Consider the following 16,335-nt stretch of genomic DNA (forward strand, 5'->3'; position numbering starts at 1 on the left):
ACAACCAGAGAAGTACGACCTTCTGGTGCATATGGGGTAGATATGCTCAAGAGAGGACTCTTCTTTCACTACACCACATATCCTCTGCTTCCCCTATTCTCTATTCTATTGGTATCCTATCCTCTGTTCCATTGGTAAATACCTGGGAAGTAAAACTGACTACTATTCACACATGGAATGAGATCTAATCTGTACTGTAACAAAGCCCATGCAAACCTCCTCCAGCCCTTCACTCTTTTCACATCATTACTGACTGCTATTCAAACCATTCCAAGAGCTGAAATCTCATTCTGTTACCAGATCCCTCAGCTTTCTACTTTACAAAACTGAAACAGCACAGCTGTGCATGTGAATCCTTCTCAAACTGCATCTGTTCACTTGCACCAGAATTCTGATTTCCTTTCCACCCTAGACATCCTTTCCCCAGTGACCTTGGTGGGATTACAAGAGGCATTAAATCAGCACAGAATTTTGCCCAGCATGTTTAAAAATAAATGCTAAAGGATTCATTTATAAAGAAGAATAATCATAGTTCTAGGAAAGTTCACATCATACATGGTTCACATAATCTGAAACAATTTTGCTTCCAATCATAGTTTACTAAAGCTATATTTCCAAATATTTTTAGAAATCTGTAGTAAAGAAGAGAGAGAGAACAATTTAAAACTTCATAACATTCTACTTTTCTCTCCTGGAGTAGACTGAAGTGCACTAATCAACTGGTAGTGTGCTTCAACAGGCATTCATGGCAGGCTAGTGCAGGGTAGAATCACATCCCAACTTTCCATGACTTTAATGTTCATGTAGACAAGCCCTACATTCTCACTGAAAGTCAGTGGGATTTATGTTTGTACATCAGGTAGGAGCTTTTGAAAATGATACCCCATCTCTCTAGTTTGATCCTGATTTTATTCTGGTTCCATGACTGTAACTTTGTTTAACACTTGCACCAAAATATTGTGAAATGAATATTGTCACAGAAAGGAAATGTCTTCCAATCTCTGACTTTAGACAAATTGCAGCGAGTATAAGGAACAAGAACTCCTTTCATACAGGATATCAACTGACAGAAATATAGTGATTGCCAACAGAAACTAGGCTGAATCCAAATTTGATATCAGTTTATAAGGTCATTTCAATGCAGGTTCATCTCAGTTAGGTGGCAATATTTTATATTCTATTTTATATACTAATTTTTGTGTTCAACACACTTTTGAAAGAGGGTGAGAATAAATGTTCTGTATCTATAGATGAAGAGTGCTATGCAAGTGCTAAGTATTGTTCTGTGTATATAAATAAGACAGTAATTATTTTTCTCTTACCTAAAGATTCTGCAGTCCATGTTGCATAAAATCCGCCTCCTTGCACCGAATGGTCTGAGTTAAAGATCACCACTAGCTTGTTGGAACCTGACTGAATGGTCCCAGGAGATGTAGTTCCACAGTATTGTCCGATTATAGGAGAACCAGGAGAGCCACCATTCAAAATAGTGACTGAGTCCCAGCGACAGCGTGAGTGCTTTTCAACATCAAAAGCTGTAAAAGTAAGCTATAGACAAGCAAGAATGCCATGAGAATGGCCATACTGGGACAAACTAATGGTGGATCTAGCTAAGTATCTTGTTTTCTGACAGTGGCTGGTGCCAGATGCTTTAGAGGGAATGAACAGAAAATAAACATTAAGAACTTAAAACCAGCTGTACTGAACGATGCATCAGAACAGAACTACCCCAGGCCCTCTAACAGTTCCAACACAACAGTTTGACAGACTGCTAACATGTTACACTGGTTGACAAGCTGACTCTGGTACTTCGTTATTGGTGTTCAGCTGCATTTTAGGTATCTTAATCATAATGATCTTATGGAATGAAGAGAGACAAGAAAAATGAGAGATCTAGAACAGATGTCAATTGGACTAAAGAATGTGCTGAAAACATACTTAAGTGGTTTTCCTGAAAAGGGATTGACTTAAGCACAGGCTGAATTGCTTTCCTGAATTAGGACCTGAGATAATGAAATCTTAGTTTAGATTCAGATGTGGTAAAATATTAATTAGATATTTAGAAAAAAAGTCCATGCCTCCCATCTTTTTTTGGTCAACATAATAAACAATTAGTGAAAACGACTCGCTTCTTTTAAATCTGAAGCAAGCTGCTGCACCAAATGAGAACAAACACCTACAAAACTGCATGTGCCAGATCGAAAGAATGTGAGCAGTGAGCTGCTGACCCCAGTTTGGGATGCATGGGGTGATATGCACATAGTGGGGATTTCCAGTTGAAGGATTTCAAACAGCTGATCATCCAGGCTTGCAGAGTTATTAGATCTGTTCTCCATTACTGATCTGCGCTAATGAGTACCTAGTGCTCTTCCAGTGTGGTATTGTTGCCAGGGATCTGTATGGAAGAGTTTAGCAAAAGGATATGTAATTATTCCTTGAGTCTCATTTCTCAAAAAATTCAGCCTGAGGCATAGAAAATTTAAATCCAAATAGTTAGTATTTAGAAAATGATAAGAAACCTAAAATAGTGGCTTATAATGGATAGTGCTGGGCAAAGTTCCCTCTAATTTTTTCCAACCACATGCAGAATACATTTTTTTGCATGCACCAAGGCAAGTGTGATGTGCATCACCAGTAGAGACACGTGCTACCAACTGTGGGCAGGTGTGGGCACTCTGCTAATCAGCTGTGTGGCACATGAATCTCTCATGGGTGGTTACCCATGCACTCTGCTTACAGGGAACACTTGTGCTAGGAAACCTTCATGCCAGGTGTCACTATCAGCTCCCCTTAGAATAAAAGCTTTTTTTCAGATGATTAGGAATAGTACTAATTTAAATAAATGACATTGATTAAATACAGATTTGTTGACATCATACACCCTCATCTTCCCTAAAACATTGTAAAGACCTGTATTGTGACATAGTGCAGCTCAGACAGACAGAGCTCTGGATGAGTGTGCTGAGCCTGCAGTTAGAAGACATGTTTCTACACGTGAATTGTGAATGTTGGCTTGGGGAATTGCTGAGTGCCAGTAAGTATGATTCTAAGTGCAGAACACTGGTTCACAAAACTGTTTCCGAGCTATTTCCTAGTAGACTCAGGGAAGAATTCTGCTTCCTGACTGACTCCTACATGTCATTGGCGGGATCTGCTACCCCTAGGGGTCAGAAGATGTCTACAATGTAAGCACAGCATAGGGTTACAGTATAAGGGCCCCTAAGCTGGTCCCCTCCCAAGCTTTGGTGCAGGGGCATAATACAAAGTGCTACAAGGAATCTTGGTAACCTTTGGGAAGCTGGAAATTAGGGCAGAACCTGGCTTTTGTCATTTCTGCCAGGGACCATGCTGCTCTCCAGAGCAGGGATGTAAAAACTGCTTACAACAGTTAACCAGTTAAACCATGGCTACGTCTAGACTGGCATGATTTTCCGCAAATGCTTTTAATGGAAAAGTTTTCCGTTAAAAGCATTTGCGGAAAAGAGCATCTAGATTGGCACGAACGCTTTTCAGCAAAAGCACTTTTTGCGGAAAAGCGCCCGTGACAATCTAGACGCGCTTTTCCGCAAAAAAGCCCTGATCGCCATTTTCGCAATCGGAGCTTTTTTTCGCAAAACAAATCTGAGCTGTCTACACTGGACCTTTTGCGCAAAAGCTTTGTGCAAAAGGCACTTTTGCCTGAATGGGAGCAGCATAGTATTTCTGCAAGAAGCACTGATTTCAGACAGTAGGAAGTCAGTGTTCTTGCGGAAATTCAAGCGGCCAGTGTAGACAGCTGGCAAGTTTTTCTGCAAAAGCAGCTGATTTTGCGGAAAAACTTGCCAGTCTAGATGCAGCCTAGAGGTTTAACTGGCGACAGGGTCTACTCCAGCCCCACCGTGGCCGTGAGTGGCGGGAGCTGTTCCAGACCTGGCTATTCCAGACCTGGCGGGTCCACCTGGCAGGGCCAGTTAACCGATTATCTTGTAAGCAGGCTGATATGCTGCCTGCTCACTGGGTAACCAGTTAACCTCTTACAGAGCTGTCCACAATCTTAGGGGCACAAAAATGCCTTAAAGTCCCACTCTTCTACAGGGTTGCACTCTCTGTTCTGTACCTCCTGGAGGTGCAGCACAGCCTTCTAGCTTCATACTTGTTCTCCTAAAGGCTATCACTCTACATCTAATTAAACAGCTACTCTAGCTTCTTATGTGTACACAGTAGCTGTTTTATTTTATGGGAGGAAGAGTAAGTGATGTGTGATGCCTACCTGAGGACAAGAACCAGTAGCAGATTAACTTCCTCAACTTTAAAAAAAATAGATGATGGTCTACAGAAGCAGGTTGTTCTATCTCTATTGCATTCTATTGATGGTGATGTTTTCATTCTTTAATATTTCCCATTTTCAAACTTTTAAGCCATTTAAAATTTATTTTCCTACAGACTCATGAAATACATTAAGTGCATTCACTCTTTTTCTATAGCTTGTGGTTAGTGTTACTCACAGTAATCGTTTGACCTTGTGGGGCTTCCAACAACCAAGAACAGTGATTTAAATTGTCATATGGATCTGGGTAGTTAGGACTTGAGATAACTCCACTTTCAGCAGTCTGTATACCACCGCAAGCTGCAACAAAAAAATAATACAGTTTTTGAATATGTGAGAAACTGCATGCTCTAAACAAACATTTGCAATACTGGCAATATTTCAAGCTATAAAATCTATTTTAATTGAATTCAGATGGGTAATAACAATCAATCTGGTTGAGAAAATTCAAGCTTTAAAAATATTTTGCCAGTGTAGTGCATAAGAAGCTTCAGTGAACTTGAAAAGTTCACATTTATTTTGATACTTAATAAAGCCCCATTCAAGCTTTGGAAATTGATACTTAAAACCACAACTTTTAACAGCACTGTTAATGTGATGTTGCTGATGTGTCCAGGCCATGATCAAGTTCAGCACCGACAGGAACATTAGCATGCACGGATCAGTAAATGGGTAAATGGTAAAGAATGTAACTTGCAGTGAGTTGGCATGAAGTGGGTTTGCAAAAAGAATATAAAGGTGTAAGTATTAATGTGTCCAGTAGGCTTCCAGATCACTGGCTACTTTGCTGGTATTATAATTTAAATCTCTATTTGCAAGAGTCTCCATGTGTTATGAGAGTCAACCTGCCCCTCAGTAGCACTGCAAAACACTCAACTGCAGCTTAGCCAACAGAGATGAGGCAGAGGGCAGTGTGTGTGAAAGCTCAGCCTATAACATGTGTTTGGCTTTAACTCTGCTTGAGGGCAGACCTCCTAGCTTGTATTCCAATGTGATTAGCACAACTTGCTAGTGTCAGGGAAAACAGCTTGTTATAGAACTTACCTGTAAACATGAAATTGGCATGGAATCCTCTATCTTCCACACGCTCATCACTTCTAAAGTGCACCCAGATCTGAGGAGCTGCTATGACTAGTGGCACTGAAGGTGGTGCCTGGCCGCAGAGTCTGGATATCAACTCTCCATCAGCATCTCCTGAGTAAAAAACACATGACAATTTTACAGCTAATTCAATCAGTCTGAAATAAAAGAGGGAGGGAGCAGCTTAAAGGCTCTTTTTTTATTTTTTTTATTTTAAACACACACTAAAGGGCATAGTACTCATTACAAGGAAGAGCTTTAGAGTTTTATAGTGGCATTTGCATCACTCAAGTCAGGGAACAATTATAGAAGCTGTATTATTTATCATTTTGAATTGAATAAGCAGATGCTATATCTAGCTCTGTATTAGCCAGTTTAATCTTTTCCTTTGCTCTCTGGCTACTTGTGTCTTGCCTGACCAATGGGACCTGAGAATGCTCACTCAGGCTATGTCTACATTAAACAGTTATTTCAGAATCAGCTATTCTGGAATAGTTATTTTAGCACGTCTACACTGCAGGGAAGCCTCAAAATTAGTCCAAGGCAGGCTTCCCTAATGTAGACATGCTATCTTGATTTAGAGCCCCAGGAGGAATAACTTAGAAAGGCCCTGGTGAGGGGCTATTTCGAATTAGCAGAAGTGGAGTGTCTACACACATCTTATTTTGAAAAAGCTATTTCGGAATAAGCATTATTCTTCATAGAATGAGGTTTACAGAAGTAGGAATTAGCCATCTGTTATTTCAAAATAATGGAATTGCTGTGTAGACACTCGCATACTTAGTTTGGAATAACAGCCATTATTCCGAAATAACTTTTCTGTGTAGACACACCCTCAAAGACTAGTCCATAGCATTGCAAAGATATATGTCTGGGAGAAGATGGACTAACTAACCTATTTATATTTATTTCCCTTGGTTCTTCTATTCATGGAATGCCTGTTAAATTAAATAGGAATTTTCAGTTTGGATAAGACCTATGTAGTTTCAGAAATATAGGTGTCTGTGGGGGGGGGGCGGTCCTTCTTTCTTAAAAAGTCACCCCAAAATTAGCTGAAAGTACCCCAAAGATATCTGCAACACTCCACTCTAAACATTGTGTAAAGTTAAGCAACATTTGCTCTTAGTTGAAGACTTCTCTATAGATTTAAGAAAGAATGACACTGATAGATGTATTTGTTGTAACTTTTTATCATTTGCATACATTTCTACCAATTTTCATTCCATTTCTCTTGGTCTGAATAGTGTTTATTTTTAGTGTTGCACAGATATATGCTCTTAATGAGAGAGAGGGAGAAAATTGAGGCACTTCGTAACGGTGTGTCAAAATGTCCAAGAACTATCTTTCTAAATCTCCTTCGCTAACAATATTGCACTATAGATTCATGGCTTTATTCAGACGCGGCTCATAGATTGCAAAAGGAGAGGCAGCATGGTCCAGCACACAGGGAACAGGCATAAGAGCTGTAACTTCTGGGTTCTATTCCAAGCCCTGTGCTTGGTATGACTCAGAACAAATCACTCAATCTCTCTCTCTCTGATACAGGGATATGTTACTTAGCCAACTTTGTAAAGTGCCTTTTGAGATCTGTGGATGAAAAGTGAAATAATAATAAACTGGCATCCAACATAAATTACACAGAAAAATGGTGCAACCTCTCTCTTCTAGTATTATACACTAATATATATGTATTAATCTGCATAGCTTTCTGGCATAGAATGGCCATCTGTGTGACTTAACTTGACTCAAACTGAAAAAAGGTGCAGACTGAATAATAAAGTCCAGGATCTGCCACAGAAAAATAAAGAATGCTCATTCAGAAAGTGTGGGTGTGAAATTAGATTAGTTCAACATGGGAGAAATATTTTCTTGCAGCTGATCATTTAAAACAATGTTAAACTTCACCCAGGAAGGCTGAAATACAATTTATTTTACTTAGTGGGTGTAAACACATTTCCCTGTATCAAGTTATATATGCTTAATTTTTCTATCTTAAAAAAAAACACATAAAAACATATGGGCTACGTCTACACTGGCCCCTTTTCCGGAAGGGGCATGTAAATTTCACTAGTCGTCGTAGGGAAATCCGCGGGGGATTTAAATATCCCCGGCGGCATTTAAATAAAAATGTCCGCTGCTTTTTTCCGGCTTTTAAAAAAGCCGGAAAAGAGCGTCTAGACTGGCCCCGATCCTCCGGAAAAAGTGCCCTTTTCCGGAGGCTCTTATTCCTATTTCAAAGTAGGAATAAGAGCCTCCGGAAAAGGGCACTTTTTCCGGAGGATCGGGGCCAGTCTAGACGCTCTTTTCCGGCTTTTTTAAAAGCCGGAAAAAAGCAGCGGACATTTTTATTTAAATGCCGCGGGGGATATTTAAATCCCCCGCGGATTTCCCTACGACGACTAGTGAAATTTACATGCCCCTTCCGGAAAAGGGACCAGTGTAGATGTAGCCATGTAGTATGGGCAATTTCAGGAAAATAATTCCACACTCTCCTTTTGAGTCAGTGTCCCATCTCTCTGCTACCAGCCAGGAACTTTTTCCAATTTCATGTCTGTTCTTCTGATGCAGTCCAAGGAAAATTCACTAGAATTTAGTGACTTTCTGCATCATTAAAATCTCACTGCTCACTAAATGCTAACTGTCAGCATATACAATTCAGCTACAACAGCTTGTGAAATAAGGCAAATAAGGTAAACTGAAAATCCATTATTCTGGCCAATGTGAGCAATATTGAATAACACAAGACCAAGTTTGCTTCCTTTTCTTTTATGGGCAATAGACTTTGTCTCTGCTTAAGCACTTTGGTATCATAGTCTGAGGCGTGAGAAGAGGTGGGAGAGCAGATTTTAGTATTTTTCTTTCTGTGCTTTTTACTCTAAAGAGTATGTCTTGGACCTACTTTTTAGGGTTAAGGAGAGAGGATAAGCTTACACCTACACACACAGGTTTTGTTATTCAAAACAGTGAAAATGTAACATATCTTCTTTCAATTCCCTCCCTCCAGGAGGGGGGGTCAAGGTGAAGGGAGTGTCACTGATATGGCCTGTGAAGGCAGAAGACATCTGGTGCTTACATACTGCAGTCAACTTTAGTTGAGCCATTTTTAATATAAAAAGAAAGAGGCATGCCACTTCCACAGAGCCTTACAGTGCAAGGGTATGTCTACACTACCCCCCTAGTTCGAACTAGGGGGGTTAATGTAGTCATACGGAGTTGCAAATGAAGCCCGGGATTTGAATTTCCCGGGCTTCATTTGCATGATCCCGGCCGGCGCCATTTTTAAATGCCGGCTAGTTCGGACTGCGTGCCGTGCGGCTACACACGGCACGAACTAGCTAGTTCAGATTAGGCTTCCTAATCCGAACTAGCTGTACACCTAATCCGAACTACCTCGTTCCACGAGGCGTACAGCTAGTTCGGATTAGGAAACCTAATCCGAACTAGCTAGTTCGTGCCGCGTGTAGCCGCGCGGCACGCAGTCCGAACTAGCCAGCATTTAAAAATGGCGCCGGCCGGGATCATGCAAATGAAGCCCGGGAAATTCAAATCCCGGGCTTCATTTGCAACTCCGTATGATTACATTAACCCCCCTAGTTCAAACTAGGGGGGTAGTGTAGACATACCCCAAGATACCAGAGAAGGCATGAAGAAAGGAACTTCTCAATATACAGTGTGTTAATATGTGAAAAAAAATTCATATCTAGCAGCATTCCTCTAGGATCACACTTCATTAAGTCCACTGATTTTGGTAGAGTTCCATGAGCATAACTGAAATAGGGCAGTGATCAATCAGGTCCTGTAATGGGGCCAGAATCCACTTTTCCTGAGTGCCCCCCTCTGATTGGCTGCAGCTGCAAGCTACATCTACACCCCGGATCAACGCTCTGAGACTGATACATTGCCAGTCGATTTAGCACAGTGTTGGGCAACCTGTGGCCTCCTAGGGCTCCACCTGCGGCCCACAGACCCCCTGGTTGTCCCCCTCCTCCACTGGCCCCTCACACATTAGGGCACCAGAGTTCCACACTTACCTGCTCCTCCCCCTCTCTCCCAGCACTTTTGGAGCACTCAAATCACCTGATTCACACCCTGTTCTGGCTCCTCTCTCTCCCTCCCAGAGCAGGAATGCTGTCAATCAGCTGGGAGGAGGAGGAGCCAATAAGTGCGAGATTCCAGTGCCCCAGTGTGCAAGAGGCAAGCGGTAGAGAGGCGGCACACAGGGGGGCTGCGACTGGAACCCCAGAGGGCTGTAGGCTGCTGTGGTCCACCGAGGTGAAGGAAGCCCACTCATGGTCCACTCATTGTTTGTGGTTTCCCATCACTGATTTATCTAGTGAAGACCTGCCGAATAGATCACAGATCGCTCTCCTGGTGACCCTGTTATTCTTCACCAGAGGAGAAGTATAATGGAAGTTTATTCCATCAGTCCCCTGTGGAGTAGATCCCACAGTAACTCAACTTAAAGTATGTCTACCTCAGAGACACTATTCATGTAGCTGAAGTTGCGTGGCTTAAGTTGACTTTAAGTGTAGATGTAGCCTGTGTTCTTTAGTTCTGGTGACCCCTTTTGGTGTCCTCAGGTGGGTTTTCAGAGACATCGTGATCCAGCTATGTCATATCCTGTCTGCAAATTAATCAGAACAGACCCCTTCGGGGGTATTCTGTTCACTAGGCCCTATCTCATACCCATCTTGTGGTGTCTCTCTAGGCCTCCCTGGGCTTTGGCCTTTAAGTTGGACAGCCCTGGAATGGGGCTGTATCCCTAGGGCTTCCTCCCTGGATACACTGTCTTCCTGCAGATCTCCCTAGGCTCAGTCCCACTCAGTTCCCCCAGCCAGTCAGAAGCAACTTTCTCTTCCCACCCTCTCTCAATCCCTGCCAGCAGACTGTCTTTAGCTCAGTCCTAGCAGCCAACCAGGAGTATCTCACTCCCCTATTCCTGCTCACACTGAGTTGTCTGTGGCCCAGTTGCTCTTCTAGTCAAGCATGCAGTCCGTCCTCCTCCTTGCTCCAAGCAACACCAACTGCTGCTCTGTTCTGCAGCTCCTTTTACATGGCCCTTCTGGACCTGATAAGCTGCTTCACCAGCAGCCACTCCACACTGCTCCTTTCCTGGGACGGGTGAGGCAGAATACTGAGGCCTCCAACAGGGGTGGGAGGAGGGGTGGCTTTGGGCCTTGCCTTGTCCACACTGTCACAGTTATAGTTCTAAAATATGTTCAGACATACATAGCTGTAGTGCATTAATCCAGTGAACAGCTCTGCTTTTATGTTCAGACTATATCATAAAGTGCCATATCAAACACCTTTTAAATTTTGGAGAGTTGCTGTACAGCGCACTTAACGTGATACAGTTGCCACTGAAGTTACTGACATATTAATATGCTTAATTTACTCTTCTGTTCCAATTGACATTACATACCTACTCGCAATTCTAGATAGTCAAACTGGCAGTCTTGGTGGTGTTCCAAGTGGAAATCCTCAAAGGAGATGTAAGTGGATGAATTGTAGTGGTATGGATTCTTGATGGTCCACTCACAGTTCAAGTTGTTTGTGTAATTTCTGATACCATCATAGCCCGGAGAAGTGAAATTCCCTCCTTCAGCTTCTGTGTGGGTCCCACCACAAACTGCAGAACCAAGACGCTGCTTATTTTAAAATAATAATTTTTTTCTGCATCCGGACAAATTTTGCTTTCATTTACTCCCACACATTGATATCTACAGGCATGTTACTGAGAACAGAATGAAGTCCAGCTTCATTTCTTTCTTTATGTAGTGCTACTACTCTACAACAAGAGAGTGCCCTACCAACATCCTGGGTGTTCTTGGAAACCATTTTAAACACACACGTGTAAAGAAATTGACTCAGCTGTAAGTTACCCCAAAATAAAATCAAATAGCTCAGCAACAAAATAAATATAACAAAAATTAATTCACCTTCTAACAACATCCCAACCACAACTCCACTCTACCACTGCCTAGCCTCACCTATTACCCAGCTCCTTATGGGCAAGGAAGAGAAGATGGACTTTGCAGCATGCCCTGTAGATCGGCTCATTCAGCCCCTAATGGACATGAGAAGGGAAGGCTGTTGGAAAGGCCTGAGCCCTACCAGACAATGCTCTGCCAGCTGCCCCATCCCTTGCATGTAATAGTGGAATGTTAACTCTATCCTCACTTCCGTACATTAGTCAATGAAGCTGGTTTGCAAGAGGGGCACTAAATTACCATCCCTCTTGAGCAACCGGAGGAGCACAGAAGGCGTTCTGACTCTGTGTCACAAAGCCTCCGGGAGGAGAGCAGCTGCATTCCCCTTACTGCAGGCTAAATGCAAAATTCACAGAAGCAAGCATTGCACAGGCAGTTCTCATAGCAAAAACACCATGCTCCAGTGGGAAAGCTGTCCTTTCCATTTTGATCTTGATTACATGTGTGCACACATACCCACAACCCCAAAAGCAAAATTCCTTTCTTTTGGGTGCTTGCCAAATTTGACCAAATGTGGAGTTTTTCAGCCCAGTCATTTTCAAGAAATGGAACACAGAAGAAAATACCCAGGTATCTGTTACAGTTATCATATTTGTCCAATGTTTTTATTGCCAAGTACTAGCTACAGAATGGCTTGCCAAAGGTACTTCATATAAGGTTAATATAAAAGCTTGCATTACCTGCATCTTCACTAGAAGAATAAGAAATACTGAAGCCTCTTGCTGAAACAGAAATATCAGTGACCAAAATCACTTTCATTGTGTTTCCTGAGGATTTCACTTGCGTGCCTGGATTTACATCACCACACAGTTTGGCTAGTCTTGGAGAATTCTGTCTAAGGCCATTGTAAACCTGTTGGTTGAAAATGCAAGCTCAAATCAAACATCTTCAGAGTTGAAATGTGCTTCACGTGTATAGCACAAGCCTCACCAAAATCACTCCATAAAGGACTGTTCTACAACCTAGTGAAGTCTATAAAACAAAATCTTACATTGATTGTACTGGTCAGGTTCTGAATTAAAATGTGAATATGAGGATGATGGCTTTTTTGTTTTCTCCCAAAAATTTCTAGGAATGTTTTGATTCTTTGTAAAAACCCCGCTCTATATAGATACAATTTTTCCTGCGGGACGACAGAGTGACGTTTTCACATCCCTCTGCATCCCTCCACTCCCTCTGTCCTCAGCCACCTTGCCTCCTCCCTCCCCCCTTCTCCAGGGCCACAGACCGGGAGCTGTGTGGCCTCCCTTCTCATGGGGGAAGCCAGAAGCAGCATGCCCTCCCCGCACAGGGGGGCGCCGTGAGCCAAAAGGCGTCTGCCCTCCCCCCTTCTGGGGGAGTTGGAGCTGCGAGCCATCCCCCCAACCCTCTCATAGGGGGGCCCAAGAGCTGGGCAGGTGTGCACCCACCCTTCTGCCAGGGGGAGCCGCATACCAGGGGCTGGGATTCGCAAGGCATCCCACCTCCCCAGTCTTCGGGGCAGTCGGGAGCTGCATGCCCTCCTGGGGTGTGGTGGGGTGGGAGCTGCAAGACCTTCCTCCACCCCTTCACTCAACACCATGCCAAGACCTCAAACCCTCAGCCTCCTCACTTACCCCTTCCACCGAGACACCACACCCCCAGCCAAGTCCTGCTCCCTTCCCTGCTTTTGCAGCCTCCTCCCTGGCCAGACACCTATTCCCAGAGAAAGGGGGCTTGGCGAGCATGGTGAGCAGGGGGCACAACCCCCTAGTAATTTTTTAAAATAAAACTTTGGAAATTTTCAGCGAAAAGAACTTTTTTGTGAAAAATATACATTTTTTCAAAAAGCCCCTCAAAAAGAAATTTTATGAAAAAATTTTAATCAGCTCCAAAATTTAGTTTTTGATAAGTTTTTTTATGTATGACTTCTTTCATATACAGTGCCCAAGACACTGAGGCTATGTCTACACTCGCGGCTTCTTTTGTGAGAAATATGCAAATGAGGCTAAGTGTGGAATATTGCCGAGCCTCATTTGCATACCTAATGAGCCTCCGTTTTTGCAGAAGAGGCCTTGCACCAGAAGGAGCTGTCTACACTGCCACTTCTTGCGCAAGAAAAACCCTCTTGCGCAATGCCGCGACGCTGATTATTTTCAGGAGTAACAGCATTGTGCAAGAGGGTTTTTCTTGCTCAAGAAGAGGCAGTGTAGACAGCTCCTTCTGGCGCAAAAGCCTCTTCTGCAAAATTAGCGGCTCACTAAGTATGCAAATGATGATCAGCGATATTCCACGCTTAGCCTCATTTGCCTATTTCTCGTGCAAGATGCTGCGAGTATAGACATAGCCTGGGAGTGGAATAATACACCTACAGAGTTAATCTGTCTCTCCTTCTACTATAATTTCAGAGGTACAGGAGAGGAGAAAAGATATTTTCAGTTGAGGTTTGGAATGAGATGGAGAGTTAATGACACACAGGGATGCAGGAAATGCAGGAAAGGATGCAGGGATACAGAGTTCATTACTTCCTTAGCTGATAAAGGGACAATAAGTGTGACTTGGCTGAAGCAGAGGAGCAAGGGCATGAAGGATAGCCACATGATGGGGGAGAGAGTGCTCCTGGCCCTATCACACAACCGGGCAGGAGTGGGTGGACAGTCTTGGATCCGTCCTGCCTCAACGCACAGGACAGTACGTGCTTTGCCAGCTGTAGGGGCTTTTGTGTCTCTCTGTATTGTAATGTGCAAATGTTTTTCTGGGTGCTGTGAAATAACAACTGGATTCTGTTTCAGACTTAAATATTTCAGGGTGGCTTCTGAATCTGCTTAAAGTCTCAACACATTTTGTTTAATTTAGTAAATAAGGCTCTGATCCTGCAAATACTTAAGGACTTGCATAATTGCACATGTGAGTAGTTCCACTGGCTTCAGTGGAACTAGTCATATGACATGCATAAAGTTACACATGACCTTAAGTGCCTTCCTGAATCTAATTACAGAGGTATTTTCTTTCTTTCTCCACCACCACTACTTTTCATAGAATCATAGAGGACTAGAACTAGAAGGGACCTCGAAAGATCATCAAGTCCAGTCCCCTGCCCTCACAGCAGAACTAAACACTGTCTAGATCTTCTCTGATAGATGTCTGTCTAACCTGCTCTTAAATATCTCCAGTGATAGAGATTCCACAATCTCCCTAAGCACCTTTCTTTTGGGGTGATCTATAATTGGTCTTAGAATCAGGTGTGATTTCAACAGTACTTCTCTGGAAATACTGTGTAAGTAAATTAAAGCATGTGAATGTGCTTTCCTTGTATTTATTCATTACACTTACAGCCACATAATCTAAGCTGCACCACCGGTAGGCTTCAGTTATCATATCATTAACAGTTAGTGTGATCCGTCGTCCTTCTGGGACTGTGATCCTCCATTCACACACGCGATTGTGTGGGTACATGTTGGGGTAGTTGGGAGAAGTAAATGTCCCGACAGGCGCAGTCAGATCTCCACCACACTCTGGAACAGAACAAACGTTAGGAAAGTTCTCACAAAATATCAGTGTGTACAAAATGCTTTATGGAGGTAAAGGATTAAAGCAAAACCTTAGAACTAATATAAGATCCGACTGCTTGAAATTTTAATTTGCTAGGCTTATACACTTCCATATGTTGGTCACAATGATTAGCAAAGCTCAATATTTCTGGCAGATCTGCTCAAATATGCCATTAAATATTTGTTAAAATATGAATAATAAATGACCAAGGTAACCATTGTAAAACCAAGAATTAGCAGTTGCTTCTCTTAAATGTTCATCCCAGATGAGTGCCTTCCTGAACTGCCCAGGGGCTACTGCATCAAGAGATCAGAGTAGCTCACTATGACAGACTAAAACTGCAGTCTGGAAAGCCATCACATGGCTGGGCAGGGTACAGAGGAAACTGGGTCCAGGTGGGACAAAAAGGAAGGGTGTATTCTCTTGCTCCCTGGCTGTTTGAGGCAAAGAAAAGCCTCAGGGGACAGTGAGCCAAATTTTTCAGTTGAGTTGTTTCATATTGTGGTGTTTATGTCCTTTTATTATAAACAACATATAAATTGGGCCCTAAGGAAAGAGCCTTAAAAAGGACTAAGGTGGGAAATTTGCTTTCCCTCCCTAGCAGTGAAACAGCCCACCAAGTCTGCTAGTCCCCTTTTCTTTTATGGAAAGGTGTAGTTTAATATGTATCATTTTGATGATACAGCTATATTTTTGTACATCATCTTCCATGTGACTGCATCCCCAAATGCTGGGAGTTAAACAATACGACAGCAGAGTTGTGCACTCATTTATGGCCCATTATGGTGGAAGATAGCACAGGCTGTCTGCTGTTCTATCTTTTACCCCAGCAGGGCAGCTAAAGATCAGAGAGCCACAACCATACATAAGACAGATTTAAAGAACAAATATACGCTGCTGGAAGAATAAATGATTTGAAAACAAAACAACTGCACTCTAATAAAGGTGGAAAATGTGGTTAGTTATGCATGCTGCCTTGCTTTTGGTAAATTGCCACTTTACAAATCTAACCTTCAATACTCGCATCAAAGCGCAGTCTGAATCCTGGGGCGTTGATAGATCCATCAGTGATGAACTTGACATAAGCAAAACTGTCAGAAGTATCCACTGCATCAGGGATTGTAGCACCACAATATCGGCCCAATAAATTCCCTAGGCAAGTCAGAGACGGAGTGATGAGTTTTATTATCAGGATGATTTTTATTCAAATTTCTGTTCAAGTCCCTCTCCACTCTGGCAGTGTAAATGAGAATCAGATCCTTGGGATCCAGATTTTAAACATCTCAAAATCTGGGAGTGTTTCGATAACAGATTTTGTGTTGGACCATGTCACCCCCCAGAGCACCTCCTGCTGGTCACGCTGGAAATTAGTTTCCCTACCAACTTTAGATCATTGGATAGGTTTAAAGAAATAAAGCAATCTTGGGAAAGAATTGGAAGGGTTTTTGT

General features: G+C 42.6%; 1 protein-coding gene across 2 annotated transcripts in view; it reads right to left on the minus strand.

The window, feature by feature from the left end:
- Positions 1 to 16,335, minus strand: part of CUBN (cubilin) — a 238,472-nt gene that overhangs the window by 52,144 nt on the left and 169,993 nt on the right. For both annotated transcript variants that reach the window (XM_006119493.5, XM_075922454.2), the window contains 7 exons: positions 15,898 to 16,038; positions 14,668 to 14,849; positions 12,057 to 12,228; positions 10,809 to 11,015; positions 5,351 to 5,500; positions 4,485 to 4,606; positions 1,323 to 1,548 (listed from right to left, as the gene is read on the minus strand). In XM_006119493.5, the coding sequence (XP_006119555.3) occupies positions 1,323 to 1,548; positions 4,485 to 4,606; positions 5,351 to 5,500; positions 10,809 to 11,015; positions 12,057 to 12,228; positions 14,668 to 14,849; positions 15,898 to 16,038 (1,200 nt within the window). The remainder of the gene's footprint in view (positions 1 to 1,322; positions 1,549 to 4,484; positions 4,607 to 5,350; positions 5,501 to 10,808; positions 11,016 to 12,056; positions 12,229 to 14,667; positions 14,850 to 15,897; positions 16,039 to 16,335) is intronic.

Source organism: Pelodiscus sinensis, chromosome 2 (assembly GCF_052426305.1).
Source record: "Pelodiscus sinensis isolate ZL-2025 chromosome 2, ASM5242630v1, whole genome shotgun sequence".
In the NCBI taxonomy this organism is placed as follows: Eukaryota; Metazoa; Chordata; order Testudines; family Trionychidae; genus Pelodiscus; species Pelodiscus sinensis.